The 16,319-nt window shown below is 36.6% G+C and overlaps 1 protein-coding gene across 7 annotated transcripts in view; it reads left to right on the top strand.

Moving 5' to 3' along the window:
• NAV3 (neuron navigator 3) overlaps nt 1-16,319 on the top strand; it is a 566,306-nt gene that overhangs the window by 401,929 nt on the left and 148,058 nt on the right. For all 7 annotated transcript variants that reach the window (XM_063322883.1, XM_063322884.1, XM_063322882.1 and 4 more), the window contains one exon: nt 2,660-2,837. In XM_063322883.1, the coding sequence (XP_063178953.1) occupies nt 2,660-2,837 (178 nt within the window). The remainder of the gene's footprint in view (nt 1-2,659; nt 2,838-16,319) is intronic.

Genomic DNA, 16,319 nt, shown 5'->3' with positions numbered 1-16,319 from the left:
CCTCCCACCAGACCAGGCTGCTCAAAGCCCCATCCAGCCTGGCCTTGAACACTTCCAGGGATGACACAGTGCATGGCACTTTTTTTCTGTACTTCGTTACATCAAAATCTACGTGCATTCTATAATACATTCCTTTATTCATACCTTTGTTTTCCTTTGGAAAAGCTATCCTTTTAATAGGATATAAGCTTCAACTGTGTAGCATTAAGTTCAAGTACTAGTAAAAGCAATAATACTACATAGTGTTAAATGCAAGGACTATTTTTTAATACTTTCATTAATCTTTAAAACAGAATTTTAATAAGGCAGACCTTGAGTTCTGAAGTAAGATTAAAACTAGTTTTGTTGTTTTGCAGTTATTTATGAATCTGGTGTAAATTACCAAATATTAGTTCAAAGTATCACAGAAGAGTGTTTTGCTTAAATATACCATTTTTAGCATGTAAAATCCTGAATATTACAATTTCTCTTGAGGAGAAGAAATTGAGAAAAATAGACTTGTTTTTTAATTGTGAAATTGTCAAGTTACTTTCATAGTGTTTTGTCAGCACATTTATGTTTAAAATCAATTAAGTTTAGAAACCATAAGTCTGTTTCTTGTAATAGGCTTTGATAAATGTACCTTTTTACCACTGTGTCATTAATAAATGACCAGAAAGTTTCTGGAACAGTAAACCATGAGCTTAACAAGGTTTGAAGATCTCACAATCAGTTTCTCACCTCATTTTGATACTTGAGCAAGACAGTCTAGAACAAAAGTAATTTTCAAATCTTAACTGCACAATCTCTACTGGAGTACCCAAATGATAAATAATAAGCCAGTTGCTACAAAGAAAAACAGTCCCCTCCTTTTCCTTGCAAGTGTTTAGTACATAATAGAAGTTTCTGGATGTTTTCTGTTTAAGAGAAAGCTTCCAACTTAAACTTGTTTAAAAGTAGGAAAGAAAAAGAAGTTCAAAGCTCATTACATTCTTCTTCAGAAATAGTAAAAATATAATTTAACACAAAAAGAGCAAACTTTTAAGATAAAATATGAGTGGGATTTAAAAAACAAAGGGTTATTATTCTGAGCATTAAGTGATGAAAAATCATAAGAATAAATAAATCAGTATCACATACAGAAAATCTTTTGGAATCAGAGCAGCTTACAGATTGACGGTTATGTGGTTTGTTTGGGGTTTTTTTAAAGATAATTTTGAATATGTTTTCTGTGTTCCTTGGTAATGATCTTCCTTGAAACCAACGTGACCTCAAAAGTCATTGTTGCTTAAAATGCTTTCTAATTCTGAGAAAGTTCTTCTGCGTATCTCTGGTGGTCTCATGAAGAATCAAAGCTCCTGCAACATCATCATAGGGAAGATGAGAAAGTATGGATACTTAGAATAAATTTCCACTTTGCAAAGTATATTCCAGTGTCTAGGATTGCGTTTGCTTTTGAAGAAGGGGTTGAGAGCGTAAGGGCTCCAGTGTTTGCTGGACTGTCAGCCTTTGTACTAACATTTCACCTAATCCTATTGCAAGAAAATTAATATGGTTTAAAGGACACAAATATGACAGTCATTTTTCATAAATGCTGCTTTAAAAATTAGCTAAGAAAGCTGTGTAGCACATACAGCTCAGTATTTAGATTTGCAGGGAAGGCAGAAAGATTGTAGCGTTGCATGTTAGGTTACAAGGCTATAGACTAATGAAAACCTTTCACAAGAAGTTCAGTGCCAAAGAAAATTAATAATGAGGTTATGAACAGACAGACCTAAGTGCTGCAGATAATTTCATTAAAGCCTCCTGAGGCTTCTTTTTTGACACAGAGATCCTTTATGAGCAAAGAATAACATTATCCTTTTAAAACCTTCATGTAAGGGTGGGGAAAGGCTAAGAAAGGAACGGGTTACATGAGGATGCTATCATGGCTCACCAGAATTTCATATGGGTACCTATTTTAGCCTCATGTGAAAGCAGTAGTTTTGAAGTCTTCATTAATCAGTAACAGCATATAAAATAGAAACTAGAAAATCATGTAGTTCAAAAGTTCAAAGGTGTAATTGTGAACCTTACGGTCACCTTTTTTAAGAAGTGTTTTCCATTAATTTCCTTCTCTTATGTTCCTTGCAAATGTATGCGAACGGAAATGTGCTCGTCCATAAGACTATTACCACCTCCTCTTACCGATTTCTCTAGAAGTCACTGTTTATTCCCAATGTGCACAGAATTTGTTCAAAAACCAAGAAGAGTAATTTAAACCATGAGGTAGATGGGATGGGCCCCTAAGGCCAGAAAAAATTTAGATTTTTCTGACTGCCCCTCTGCTTACTGAGAATATCCATACTGTGTTGAGGCAGGAGTATTCATTTGAGATTATGCATGTTATTTAAGGTTTGATGTACTCTTCTTTATGACCATGCACATGTGAGTCATTATGAGGACATTATGGAGATATGTGTTGATTGCAACAATGACACATAAATAAGCAAAGATTATAACAAACAGTAAAGTGACAGTTAACGTGTGCTTGATATTAGAGATAAATGAAGAGATATAAGACATAAACATGTATAGCTATAGGTATGTACAGAGATGTTTTAGTATAAAACTGTTACAAAACTGAAGTCTAAAACCACAGTGTTTTCACTTCTTTTTCTTTTTCTATTTTTTAAAATAGAAATAAGGAATGGAAATTTGAAAGCCATTTTAGGGCTGTTTTTCAGTTTGTCTCGGTACAAACAGCAGCAACATCATCAGCAACAGTACTACCAGTCTTTGGTGGAGCTACAGCAGCAAGTCCCTTCACCTCCAGCTGAAATCAGCCAGTCCAAAACGCACCAAGATATGCAGTCGAGGTAGGTTTAAAAGTTAATTTTCTCAGGTGCAAAGGTTTTTTATTTGTCTGTTCAAAAAATACAAGATTTTGCAGAAAAATTAGGTTACTTGCAAGAGACTTAAAAGACTGACTTTTTTTTAGCTATTTTTGCAGTGGATATGGGAAAACTGTTTCTTAAGTGTTTGTTTGGTATGAAGCTTACATATCTTGGGAGTAAAGCTACAGTGAGAACAGAGAACATTTCCAATTAAATCTAGTTCCAGTTTTAATTAATTTTAAAGCATTCTTTCACTTTATTATTGATTCTACTGTCCTTTTCACATTAAGAGACTGTTAGCACATCCTGTGGTTAGTACACTGGTTATTTTCATGTTTTCCTCACATACCCAGTTCCACATCTAAATGAACAATTTCAAATGATTAGCAAAATACATGGTGAAAAAGCACAATTAATACTTTCATTTGTTATAAACTCTTTTCATCCCCACACATTCTGTTTTGAGTGCCTAATTCTATTTGAATGTTTTTTTGAAACGGAGAAGAAACGGCCTTAATCTAGTTCCTTTTAAGTGGTCAGTTTATGATTTAGTTTTAGGAAAGCAAAGCACTCAGCAGAATCCTTAATTGCTGAATTACATTGCTTTCAGACTAAAGCTGAAAACATATTTTGAGAACATAGTTGCTTACTGGCCATGACACAAGAATAATTTTTAAACACACATATCTATTTAAATGGAAGAGTGTTACCAATGTATACATTATGAAGGAAGTTAAAACCATTCACATGTAGGACTATGTAAAGTGTCGTTTAATGAAGAGATTTATATGTTGCTGTGTTGGGTTTAATACTTGTTTGATTTATTATTTGCTCATTTAAAATTTTTTGCATACTTACTGAACAATTGCATGACTAGAATGTGATCAGTCAATGATCTAGGATGGATTAAAAGTATCAGACCACAATAATGAAATTTTTGTTCTTGAATCCATTCATACCTAAATTACACTTTGGTGTTTATAATAAACATATTTCTTCTTCAGTTGAGAAAACTTTTCACTCTTCAGCCCAATAGAAGTCTTTGTCTTGAAACTAGGAACGTTGTAAAAATATGTTTATACGAAAATGTTTCTGATGGCATTTTAGTTACCTCATTTGATACAAAAGTTAAGGTGCACTTGTGTTTGCCTTGGGCATTACAATGTGAAATGCGTTTTTTTCCTCTGGTACTGAAAATTAATGTCTTTGAATGCTTTCTCCTTGAAGTTTACTATTAACCTGTAATCTAGGGAGTTATGGTGTGATCCTAGAAGAATTTTACCACTCTCAACATTTTCTCAAGTTGAATTTGCTTTCCGAAGGATATTTAATACTGTGTAAGAGGCAATAACATCTTGTTATTCAGAAATCAAACGTTTTTCCTATTATAAGGGAGGCATTTTGAATGTAGGACTACAAGTGTTCACTGTTTTAACCAGTGGAATTAAACGCTTATCTGGCTTCATGTAAATACCTTTGGTTATTTTTTGTTTATAATTTACTAGAAGAACTGAAACATTTCCTGCTTTTCTACTTTACCCATTGTGAATTTTTAATAAAAAAATAGTTGCCATGTTCCTCTGTACATCACCACTATTGCAAGGAATTCTGTCAGTCCAAAAAAACTTGGAGCAAAGTTGTTTACTATTTGGAAGACAGCGATTGCACACTAGGCCTTTGTCTGCTCCAGAATGGAAGGCAAGGAGGGGATGAATTTTTTATAAAACTTTCTTTTCGTTATAATTCACCAAGATCTCAGGGCCCTTCAGTGCCTTTTTCTCCTCTTCTACTTTGCTATGTTTAAATATACTCCATTAGGAGGAAAGGCAATCATTCCATGTCCAGAACTCCAGCATTCCTGCCTTTGTGAAATGACATCTAAGGCTGGTTTAACAAAATTTCTACTGCCATCAGTGTACTTTAGACCTTTTACTTTAGAGCCAGGAAACTAAAATAATTTCATTATTTGATTAAATTCCTGTTCATAGCTATGTTTCAGCTGCAAAATGTTTCTATGTAAAAAATTATTATACCAAGATTGGTACAATTTTTCTTATTTCCTATCTGTAAACTGAAAGCAAAAATTTTTCTTTTTGCTTTCACATATCACAGAATCATAGAATGTGTTGGGTTGGAAGGGACCTCTAAAGGTCACCTAGTCCAACCCCCCTGCAGTAAGCAGGGACATCTTTAACTAGATCAGGTTGCTCAGAGCCTCATCCAGCCTGGCCTTGAATGTCTCCAGGGATGGGGCCTCCACCACCTCTCTGGGCAACCTGTTCCAGTGTCTCACCACCCTCATTGTAAAGAACTTCTTCCTAAGGTCTAATCTAAACCCACCCTGCTCTAGTTTAAAACCACTGCCCCTTGTCCTATCGCTACGTGCCCTTGGAAACAGCCCCTCCCCAGCTTTCCTGGAGGGACACCTTCAGGTACTGGAAGGCCGCTAGAAGGTCTCCCCGGAGCCTTCTCTTCTCCAGGCTGAACAACCCCAACTCTCTCAGCCTGTCTTCATAAGAGAGGTGCTCCAGCCCTCTGATCATCCTCATGGCCCTCCTCTGGACCTGCTCCAACAGGTCCATGTCCTTCTTGTGCTGAGGGCTCCAGAGCTGGACACAGTACTCCAGGTGGGGTCTCATGAGATCAGAGTACAGGAGGAGAATCACTTCTCTGGATCTGCTGGCCATAGTTCTTTTGATGCAGCCCAGGATGCAATTGCCCTTCTGGGCTGCAAGTGCACATTATCGGCTCATGTCCAGCTTTTCATCCACCAGTACCCCCAAGTCCTTTTCTACAGGGCTGCTCTCTATCACGTCATCCCCCAGCCTGTATTGATAATGAGATATTGATATATAATGAGATAATGAGATATTGATATACAGAAGTTCAATGTTTGTTACCATAAACTTCTCTACTGCCTGAGAGAATATGATTTTCTCTATCTGTATATTTTTCATTGAAGCCTTTAAGGGTAAAGAAAGGTCCCTACTTCTAAAAGATTTATTCTGTATGAAATATTTCTATCTTCTGCTACAAGTACATATAGTATTCTGAGCTGCTAGCAAAACAAGGAGCTCCAGGACTTAGAAACAAACAGAAATATAAATTTTTAAAATACTAATTAGCTTTTTCATTTGTCACTGTTTTGAAGTAAAATTAGGAAATTAACATAAAATAATATGTCCCCTTCTAAGAAAAATAGATGGCCATATACAAGTATATGTTGATATGAACTCTCTGTGGTGGACTTAGCAACCCTTCTTTTCATAGCAGTCATTTAATTTAAAGTAGGTTGTTTTTTTTTCCATCAAAGCAAATTATTTTGGAAAATAACTCAAAATGATTTGCCAAACAGCTTTTTAGCATTAAGCTGTTAACGAGTAAATAAAAGCTTCTGTTTAGAAAGATGCCAAAATATGAAATTTTTTTTTAAAAAAAAGATGCCTTTGATGGGATTCATCTTGCCTCTTGCCTACCTTTTCCTGTCTGAAATGTTGACAGGGAGCCTACATGACTCCCAAGACTGATTTCTATGATATGATTGCTTTCATGGCGACTGTGTCTCGGCATTAATTACAGAAGGAACCAACTTCTGTAATATAATAATGTTATATTCTTCACTTTTTCCATGTGAAATAATTAACAGATAATCTAACTACTATCAATAATAGAGTAATTTTACTTTTTTTCTAAAGAAGTGGTGATAAAATGAGCTATTTTGTTCTTTCATAGTGGATGTTATTCTTTAGGGCAATTTATTGGTACACCTTTATCAGCTATGCCTCTCTTTATTAGCCTGTTCCAGTTCTGAATATGCTTTTCAAAATTCTTAATACTTTCTGTTTTCTAACATTTTTTACTGTGAAAAGGGTTGGCATGTAGAAACTTTAAATCAGCCAATTACTCGTGGTGTATATGTTCTAAAAATTATTTGGCAAATTCATATAACAGAGGTTATTGTCCATTAAATTGGTCTGTGGTCCTTTATTACCTGGAAATAGTTCTTTCAGGTTTTGAGAGGAACAAGAAAAATCCTCTTCTTGTTATGGCAGAAGGCAGATAATGAATATAGTAGTGAACACCTGAATGGCACATTCATTTTTATTCAGTAATGGCAAAACTCTTCTAAACCTAATTTGAGCAAATATTCAAGGGTATTGTGAAAATTATCTTCTTATGACAATGGGTATTTTATTTTACTTGAAGACTCACATATTTCTACTGTGTTAGATGCCTGAGAAATAAAGCTGTCATTTTGAGGCACTGTATACATTTAAGTGTGTTTGGTATGTTAGTGTTTGTCTGTGTGCAGACACATAAGCAAAACCAAAACATATACACCAATAAAGGCGGATGCTTTTTATGAGTTTGTACTTTTTCAAAATGTTCAGTAAGCAATAACATTTCATGTTGTAATTTAAGTCTGTGAAACTATGTCTTCATAGTTCCAGTTACTTTAGGTTAGATTATTCCATCAGAAATGTTATCTTCTTTGTTGCTTTCAGCTAAGGTATAGTAAGCATATTCCTTAATTTCAGCTTGATTTCCTAGGAGGTAAAAAGACGTTGTGTGTTCTTTATTAAAAAGTATGAAAAGGCGATGCTCTCCACTGTTTCAGAGAGAAATACAGGTTATCCATGGGAGAGGGAAATTCCTCTGAGAAGTCACACAGAAGATGGTCAGGATACAGAAGTGGTAGCACCAAGACCCTGCTGAAGACAAAGGAAGTTTTGTCTTTGTATGTACAGGGCTAGTGTCTCACTCTCCTAATTTAAGAGGGTGGTGACAATGATGATGACAATCATGGTAGTGTCATCCTGATTGCCAGGTTATTGTATCTGTGTCACCTTGGGATCATTACTGGGTCTAAGCCCATTCCACATGCCACTGAATCCAACTTACTTTGATATCAACATCAATGAGAGAGTGTTTGGGCCCTCTGTCAACAAAAGCTGAAACAGGCAGAAAAAAATTATACATTAGGACTTTCATAGTCAGGTTGTTTTGATATGCTAAACAAACAGAAGCCTCAGAGGAAGGCTATAAACAGAATATCATGAGACTGACAGGATTAAGTTTGTGCACAAATGAGGAATTCAGGAGACTAATCCAGGAGGCTACTTGTCCTTGGATGACTAGGTAGTCAGCGACTCCTACAGGGGACAACACAGATCAGGAATGTAATTAAACTGATTTCTGGAGGAGCCTTTCTCCCCTTAGTGTAAAGTTTGCATTGCAGGATAATGAATTTTCTACGGCAGGCTCCTACCAAAGTTACCTCAAGTTGGTCAGTGCGGCAATACTTTAAAATTCCTAATGGCTTGTAATCTGTCCATAACCAAGCTCAGAATTATGCAAATTGTGCATGCAGAAGAGAAGCAAGATTCTGCATGTGAAAGAGTATCATTGGCCTATCTAATCCTGGGGCCAACCGCAACATTTCAAATCAAATGTAAAAAGAACGAAGGAAGTTGATTTATGGTAAGTGAAATTTTATTGTAAAGAATATACTTTATTTATGGAAGATTATAATTTTGTACCAGTAAGCATAAAAACTCTTAAAATTATTTTGATGATTAGTGGAAAAATCTACAGTAAATTATAAATGGCAACCTAAGGGACAGAGTGGTTTTAGATGTGATTGCTGATTTCTTTTTATCCTAAAATTTCCTATATTCTTGTATGACTAACTGTGGGAATTGAATACTTCAAAATGTGAGGTAGGCACTTCACTCTTTAGTTATGGCTTTGGTGCTGCTTTGAGATTTAGTTAAAAAAATACAGTGCTGGTGGCCTTATTTATATCTGTCAGTAGAGATAGATGACAACAATGGTTACATTATATTTTTATGCTTCGCTTTGCTAGTGGATTCCATTATCACAGCAATACATCTAAACTTTCTGCAGTGATGATCTTTCAACCACCCAGATACTAAGAGAAAACACATGTGGATGAAAGAAGTTCTGTCTCATTTATGGATTAGGCAGTAACTGGTTTCAGTAAGCTGTCAGCAAAATTCCCCGAGACGGACAAACTATTTTATCACGTACAGGAATGATGAGCACAGCTTGAGGTCCAGATGGATTTTGTTAAATTTGTTATATTAAAAGAGCACCCTGGTTTTCCTAGGCGCATAAACAAAGTTAGGTAGCTGATTTCGACAGGCAGTTGCATATATAACAACTGCAGTGAACTGGGTTTCATGTTGCCTCCTGCTCAGAAGTACTAGGGAAAAAAATGAAGCATGTTGGACACACAGCTTGTCCTGTGTGAAATACAGTAATGCAAATGTAGTGGTTATGATTATGAATTTAAATAGATCCATGCCAGAATACTGGCAATCCGTATGCGAGTCTTGGTTACACCACTCTCAATTTAGAAAACGGCCTTTGTTTCAGTGTTCTCAAGGCTTAAAAATATTGCCTTAGCAGTCTGCACCAAGTGCATTGAACTGACATAGGCTAAAAAATTGAATGTCTACATAGTCGTGGGCCTGCCTTGGTTAATGGAGAGGAAAGTGACGAACCAAGTCACTTTGCCATCCCTAGCTCTTGTTGCTCCTAGTCACTTTGTTTTAATAAAGGGTAACAGGTAGGTAGTTCCCACTTTTACCACTACAGAGTCGTTATTTAATGACTGCAAAGAAGAAAAATTAGGAAAAAGTTTATGTCTTCTTTCTGTTCTCAGTTTTCTAGTAAGGGTCTAAGCGAACAACTTGCTATTAGCCAAACCTGATGTATTTTTATGCATCTGAGAGATAATGCAGAATGAATTGCTTAATGTGATCTGCAGCAGCTGACCTTCAAATGGACCTTAGCAATTTAATTTTACTTTAACCGAGCAATCTTTCTATCTTGAAAATCAGCTTTGGCCCCATTTTGTTCTACTTCTCAAAGATGCAATCATTACAGTCCTCATGGTTCCCAACAAAAGGAACTGCAGGAAGGAAGTTCTTTCATCTTCATTTTTCTGAAGTCCAAGTAACTAAAGTATATAGTATAGCTGCATACCAATTAAATCAGTTAACTGTGTACCTAAGCAAATAGATGATATTTAATAATGCTTTGCATAAATTAGATAAGAGATCTGTTCCTTTGATAAGCACTGTATAGGTCATCAGGAAAAGTGATGCACATGCCGCTTGTTTACCTCACATAGCTATGAAATTAATTTACCCATTTGATATAACTGTCATTACATGCTGGGAATCACTGCAGTTTCAGGAGTTTTCTAGGCTACAGCTATGATATATCAACAGAACATTGTAAAAAATACACTTTCATAGCCTCCTACATATTAATATTACTGCCGCAGTTTCATTAGCAATTATTTTTAATTTTTTGCCTAAAATCCACCTTAATGGCTATATTTTGAAACGGCATGCAAAAATGCATCAGCAGTATTTGATGTTTTATAACACATACTTCTTTTTCATTTGCGAGACTTAGAAATTACCATACACAAAAGGTACACCATCACTTTTTGATGATGGCAAATGATTAACCTTTCTAAAAACCTGCACACCAAAAAGGCAGAACACTGCAATAGCAAGAACATACTTTTCACATCTTCCCTATAGCCCATGCTCTCTAAGATAAGAAGATATCTAACAGTATTTCTTATGCTTAAAATAAGGGGGGAAAAATGGGGGTTTCAAAGCAGACTTTCAGTTTCTAGAACAAATGGTCTTTTCCATAGCTATAATATAGCACCTACTAGATAGAAAATATAAGAACATAAATTATAAAGCATTTTATAGCCTCTCAATAGCTTTTAAGATTTTTTTAAACTTTTCATCTCCTATTTAAACTTTCACTACCAACCTCTCAGAAACTGCTTATACCTTTCACCTTCTTACATAACTCTATGAGCTGGATCCTGAAAATCTTGTCCTTTACTGGTTGGTACCTGTCCTTTTGTGCTATTTAGTATGTTCTACAGTTCTTCCTCTCTGCAAAGTACCTGATGTTTGTCTAAAAATTTTCTTCAGGAACCTGTGACATGTACTTTCACTGATTTCTCCTGTTTAGAAATTACCTCTGCCATCTGCTCAAGAATGATATTTCTCTCTCTGCCTCATGTTCTGTTTGCATTTCAGAATGCGACTGTCATCCTTTCTCGTTGTCTGTTCTTACAGTTTTCGAGAGAGTGTTTTAATTCACTTTAGTGATGATTTTCATCCTGTGCATTTCAGATATTCTCACTGTCTCACACTTGTCTCCTTTGACATTCCTTACTATTTATATTTCAGTTTTGATGAACTTTAGCCGTAATTTTTGCTGTTGCTAATCCAGATCATGTAGAATTTAATGGGAAGTGTTCCATTCATCCTTGTAGCATTTTAATCCAACTTTTATTATATTTCCTTTTGAAGGAACAGAAGCTTTACAATGTAGTTATTTTCCCTTCAGGTATTCTTTGTTGCCCTCTCCATTTGCACTCTCCATACAGATTCATTAATTCTTCTCACTGTCTGAAAATGAGTTCTGCTGAAATTGTGTCCAAACATTTTTTCCTTTCATAGGTCTTCGACCTATTTAATTCTTGCAAATGTTTGAGATTGCCTATAATTTCATGTATGTGGCAATTTTAACTTAAATAAACATAAAGTTCAATGGCACCCGTAATGAACTATCGAGGTCTTCATTCTTTCATTTGTCCTATGATTAATTTTCTTACCTATTCTGAAGCAAAATGTTCTTTCCTTATTCCTATTTATTCCTTGATAGATCCCTTGATAGCAATGTATGACTCAGTCTTTTCCTTGCACTCTTGCATTCAGTCAAGTCATAGTCTTATGTTTGTACTGCTACTTTCTTTCTTACTGTCAGTCCTTTTTTTCAACTTCAGCCTCTTAATATTTTCACAGATCCCATCATATTGTGATCCCATGATAGGGATCGTGTGTTGATTGCTTGCCTGATGCAGGTTTATAGCAATCCTAATGATACTTTAGAATGTGTTGATGAATAAGGATTTTCTGGAAATCTATGAAGGGGTTCAAAAGACAACAAGCATAGATTTGAAAAAGTGACGGCCTCAGGCTTTCTGGAACCCCCTTTTTCATTCCCTTTAGGAGAAAACTTTGTTACATTCTATCAAACTCTGAAGCAGAATGGTGGCATACGTTACTGTGAGGATCATCTCATATAATTTAATTTTGTTCTAGTGCAGGATCATAAACGATACGGAGATAAGGTCATAAAAGGGTAAGATTGGCCCCTAAGGGCATACTCCTAGTTCTGGCAGCACGTTGTTATCCACTTGGCCGATTTGTTCAGAAAAATTAACGTTTTTTAAAATATTGTTTGCATTACTTTAGGTGAGTTACAGGTCAGGCTAAGCACAGTAGCTAAGTAGCACATTTATCACTTAGTTGATATCCTATTTGTTTCTTTAAGGTTGTGATTTTATACATTCTGTCATTAAATTCCACAAAATACCTATAGTACAAGTACTGGGACCAGGGTGGGAAAGGTACGGTCACCATGGTGGATGATTTGTTCTTATTAAAAGACATTGTGCTCTGCAACAGCATAATTGTTGATGCAAAACTGGTTATCTGAGTTTTGGTTTATGAACTGTGAACAACAGGAAAACACTGAAAACTCCAGGCCTGAATCAGTTGGAGACAGACTTCTTGTATAAGATGCCAGAAGTTCAAAGAGCGGAAAGGAGAAATGTCCACCTAATATAGAACAGATGACATGGTATGAGCTAGAACTGCCTGAGCCATAGACATTTCCTCTTGGGAATGAAAAAATAAATGTGTGTTTCTGTGTTAGATATATATATAAAAAATATACATCTATAAAATATAAAATATAGATATATCTATAAAATGTGCATAAATATGTAACATTTACGTAAAAATAAATAATTATATATAGATATGTAAATAGATAGATACATATACATAGATGTAAGCATATATTAATTCACCGGGACTGGGCTAAAAAGGCAAAAGAATGGTTTGAAAAATACTGTTCATTGGAAAATTCTGGATTTTTGGTTTTGTCCTCAGCCTTCCTTGACTGTCCGTTTGAGGAATCAGGAATATGTTAGCTGTCCAGACTATTTGGTATGGTGAGGAGCCTGGAAACCTTTATTTCCTGTGGCATCTCTCCAGGCAGGTTTGGGATTTAGTGTTGGGTGAATCTTGTAATATTCTCTCTCGTGCTTTTTGCCAGGCAGGCTAATGATAAGTATGCAGCCAAAGAGTTTTTTAAACAAACAAGCAAACAAATAAATAAATAGAAGTTGTGTGCAGCACAATCAAGATCTTATGGGAAAAATTTTCCATTTAAAATTAATTCCTTTTAATCTAGATTTGTTATCAGGGAATCATTCTAATAGAAAAGCCTCAAATGGTTCTGGAGTGCAATCACCCTAGCGATATAAATGCACTTTATAAGATCAACAGCATATTAAAATTCAAATATGCCAGTAAGGTAGAAAGACTTTGATTACATACTACAAACCCCTTTGCCTTTTGTCTAATTTTTAACAGATCCCATAGCTGGCATTTTAGAACCACCATGTGACTGAACATTATAGGAAAATGACAGTGTAATGTAACACGGTCCTTTTGATCTTTCGAAAGACTCTTAATAAAAAGTAGATCATCTTCAGGGTGCAACTGCATGGGTTACTTTTTGAAGGAGGCTAAAATATTTTCAGCTTGATTCATGCTCTGTATCCAGGTTTATAGGAGCTCCATCCTTCAGCTTTACATAGTATACACACTTCCAAGGAGCTGCTTCTTTCTTGATATACCATGCTATTTGTATAGCAGCAAGTCAGACTTTCTGGCAGTTTAGTCCAGTGTCGAGCAGTCACTAGCCTGCCCTCTTTATCTTCTTTTGTCTTATTTGCCCATTTCAGTTGAATATTTCCCTTTACTTTCAGTGGAAGGGCATTTAAGAACCTTTAGTATGTAGCCTATAGTGACTTCCTAGGTTACCCTATGCCTTTGAGGACCATTTCTTAACCCGTTTCTCCTGCTTGCAACTGCATGCCCTCCATGCGTTCCCCATCTCAGTAGAACATGTTGCATAGCTCCGCAACATGACTGACTGCTGCACGGCCACATGGTGCCGCGCAGTGTCCTGATTCCTGCAACCAGCACGGCTGTAGCACAGCTGTGGTGTTCCTCATCAGCACCTCAGGGTCAGCACGATCTCTAACATATGTGTATGCCATCTTACCTGTTTTGAACAGGATTTGCTTAACCAGGAGCATCTGCCTTCTCTTCCCCTACGCATTACATGGAAGAGGAGAGCTACACATGATGCCTTGGTCCTAGCCCAGGTCTAAGTGCTGTGATTGCCCCCGGGACTGCAACGCCAGGCCGTAGCTCCAGCAGCAGTGGGGTTTCCTTCAGGCTCTGCAAGTCAGCGTTGGTCTCCTCTGTAGTTTGAATGTCCCCATCCTGCCAAAGCAGAATGTCTGGGCTTTGCAGGTGACTGCAGCGGCACCTCTGAGCAGGTGGAGCTGTGACCACATCAGGGAAGGCTGCTGGTAGGAGCATTACAGCAGTGGACAGGGTCTTGGGAGCAGACAGCTGAGAACCAGAGTCTTTCAAAAATCCCCCTTTCCGGCCCTCTGACAAATAAATCCTTCCTTGTCCTAAATGCTGTAGTGTTAAACGTGTACTGTCTGGCTTGTTAATATGCATTTGCTGCTTTATTGCAGGTACATATTTATTATACCTTTGTGTAGATCTGTAAGCATAAAAAAGAACTGTTTTAAGAAAAACAGGTTTATTTTCCTGATTCCAGATGTTACCCACGGACAATTATCTGGTAGGACAGAGGGCAGTAGGTAAATATTTGTTTATACATTTAGAAGAGTGTCTAGACGAAAGTCTAGTCTGCAACAGTGTTGTGGTTCACATCTGTAATAGTGGGGCCAGCAGTTGGGAAACCGGCATCCGTGCAAAGCTTTAATGGGTCCAGCATATCCAGTGCTAATTGAGAAGGAAAACCCACAGCCTCTAGGAACCTGATGCACCTGGTTTATGAGCTGTTAAAGTTCTCTTTTTCCCTTTCGTTGTCACATTACTTGGAAAATAAATTTAAATAAATTTACCCAGCCACAGTGGAAATGATGCTTTACTGACATTGACACATCCATCAATGCCTTTCAAGCCTGTCTGGAAAGTTTGAAAGCAGTCTGAAGGCTGGCATTTCATGAATTTGTTAGCGGATGGAGCCTCAAGTAACAGGCATAGAAGGCAAGCATTCTAGCAAGCATTTCCAGATAGGTGCTTCATGTATTTATTGCTACTACAAAGAAAAAGAAAAAAAAAAGATCCCGTCTGTCTGTGGGCTAGTTTATCAACAACTTGGCAACATCACTGAGATTATGTTATTAGATCTTTCCAGTTGCTTTGGAATTGTGTTGTTTGAGCTAGAAAAGCTACGATAGGCTATGGCAATGCATCCTATTCACTCTTTTTCCAGTTCTCTGTCCGTGTTGATTGTACTGTGTATCATTTTACTTTTTACAACATAAATGCACTAAGGTTTTATTTGACATACCATTTTTCTCACAAACTTCTTGGTTTAGACAATGCAGATAACTAGCTAACCATTTCTAGGTTCCTTCATTTTAAATATGTTGAAAAAAACACAAGTGGAAGGTCTCATCAAAAGATGGGCTATTATGCCAAGCACAAATTTAGCAATTTCTGCAAAACAACCTATGTCACATTTGCATCATAAGTCCAGACGCTATTAGGAAAGATAGCTGTAAGTAAAACATAATTCAATATAGTAACAACTAGATAGATAAAAATATATAAATTTAATTATTATGATACTATTATAATTTATTATAATTCCCACAAAAGTTATCGTCATATAAAAAACACTTTGTCAGCATTATTGTGAAGATATATGTCAGAGACTTGAATACTGCTTTTATTATTAAATAATTCCTTTTTGCCCTCGTAAGACTGAAGCGCTCTCTTTTTTTATCTACATTGTGTGCACACATGCCATTTGTAATTGGCAGGCACAGAGGCAATGTTGAACCCTTTACTGGGCTTTAATTTGGTAAAGTAACAATAATCGCACATCCCATTCAAGTCTCACATTGTCCCTTGGTTTGTGCCTTCCCCTTGCCCCTCTTCAGGACTGCAGGATGGGAAGACCTTTCTTGAGGGCTTCTCCCATCTGCTCTATACTCAGGCCACATGCTTCAGTGGACCAGCAGAAATTGCTTAATGCTTTTCGGGTAGACTCAGTACCACCAGGTGTTTCTTGTAAGTGCTACCAGTCTATAAAGCTGGGGCTAGAGCACCATGGTTGCTGTTGCTACTCAGAACTGCTGGAAGATGCAGAACTGTAAGAGGCAAAAGCGATCTGTGACTGTCAGAGCTTCTGCTTACTTGGCTCTCCGTCACTTCCTTAATAATTCAAGGAATTTGATTTTGTGATTGTACCTGACTTAGGCACCTG

Source organism: Chroicocephalus ridibundus, chromosome 1 (genome assembly GCF_963924245.1).
Source record: "Chroicocephalus ridibundus chromosome 1, bChrRid1.1, whole genome shotgun sequence".
Lineage (NCBI taxonomy): Eukaryota > Metazoa > Chordata > Aves > Charadriiformes > Laridae > Chroicocephalus > Chroicocephalus ridibundus.
Note: the sequence above shows the minus strand (reverse complement) of the source record. Positions and strands in the feature narration are given on the sequence as shown.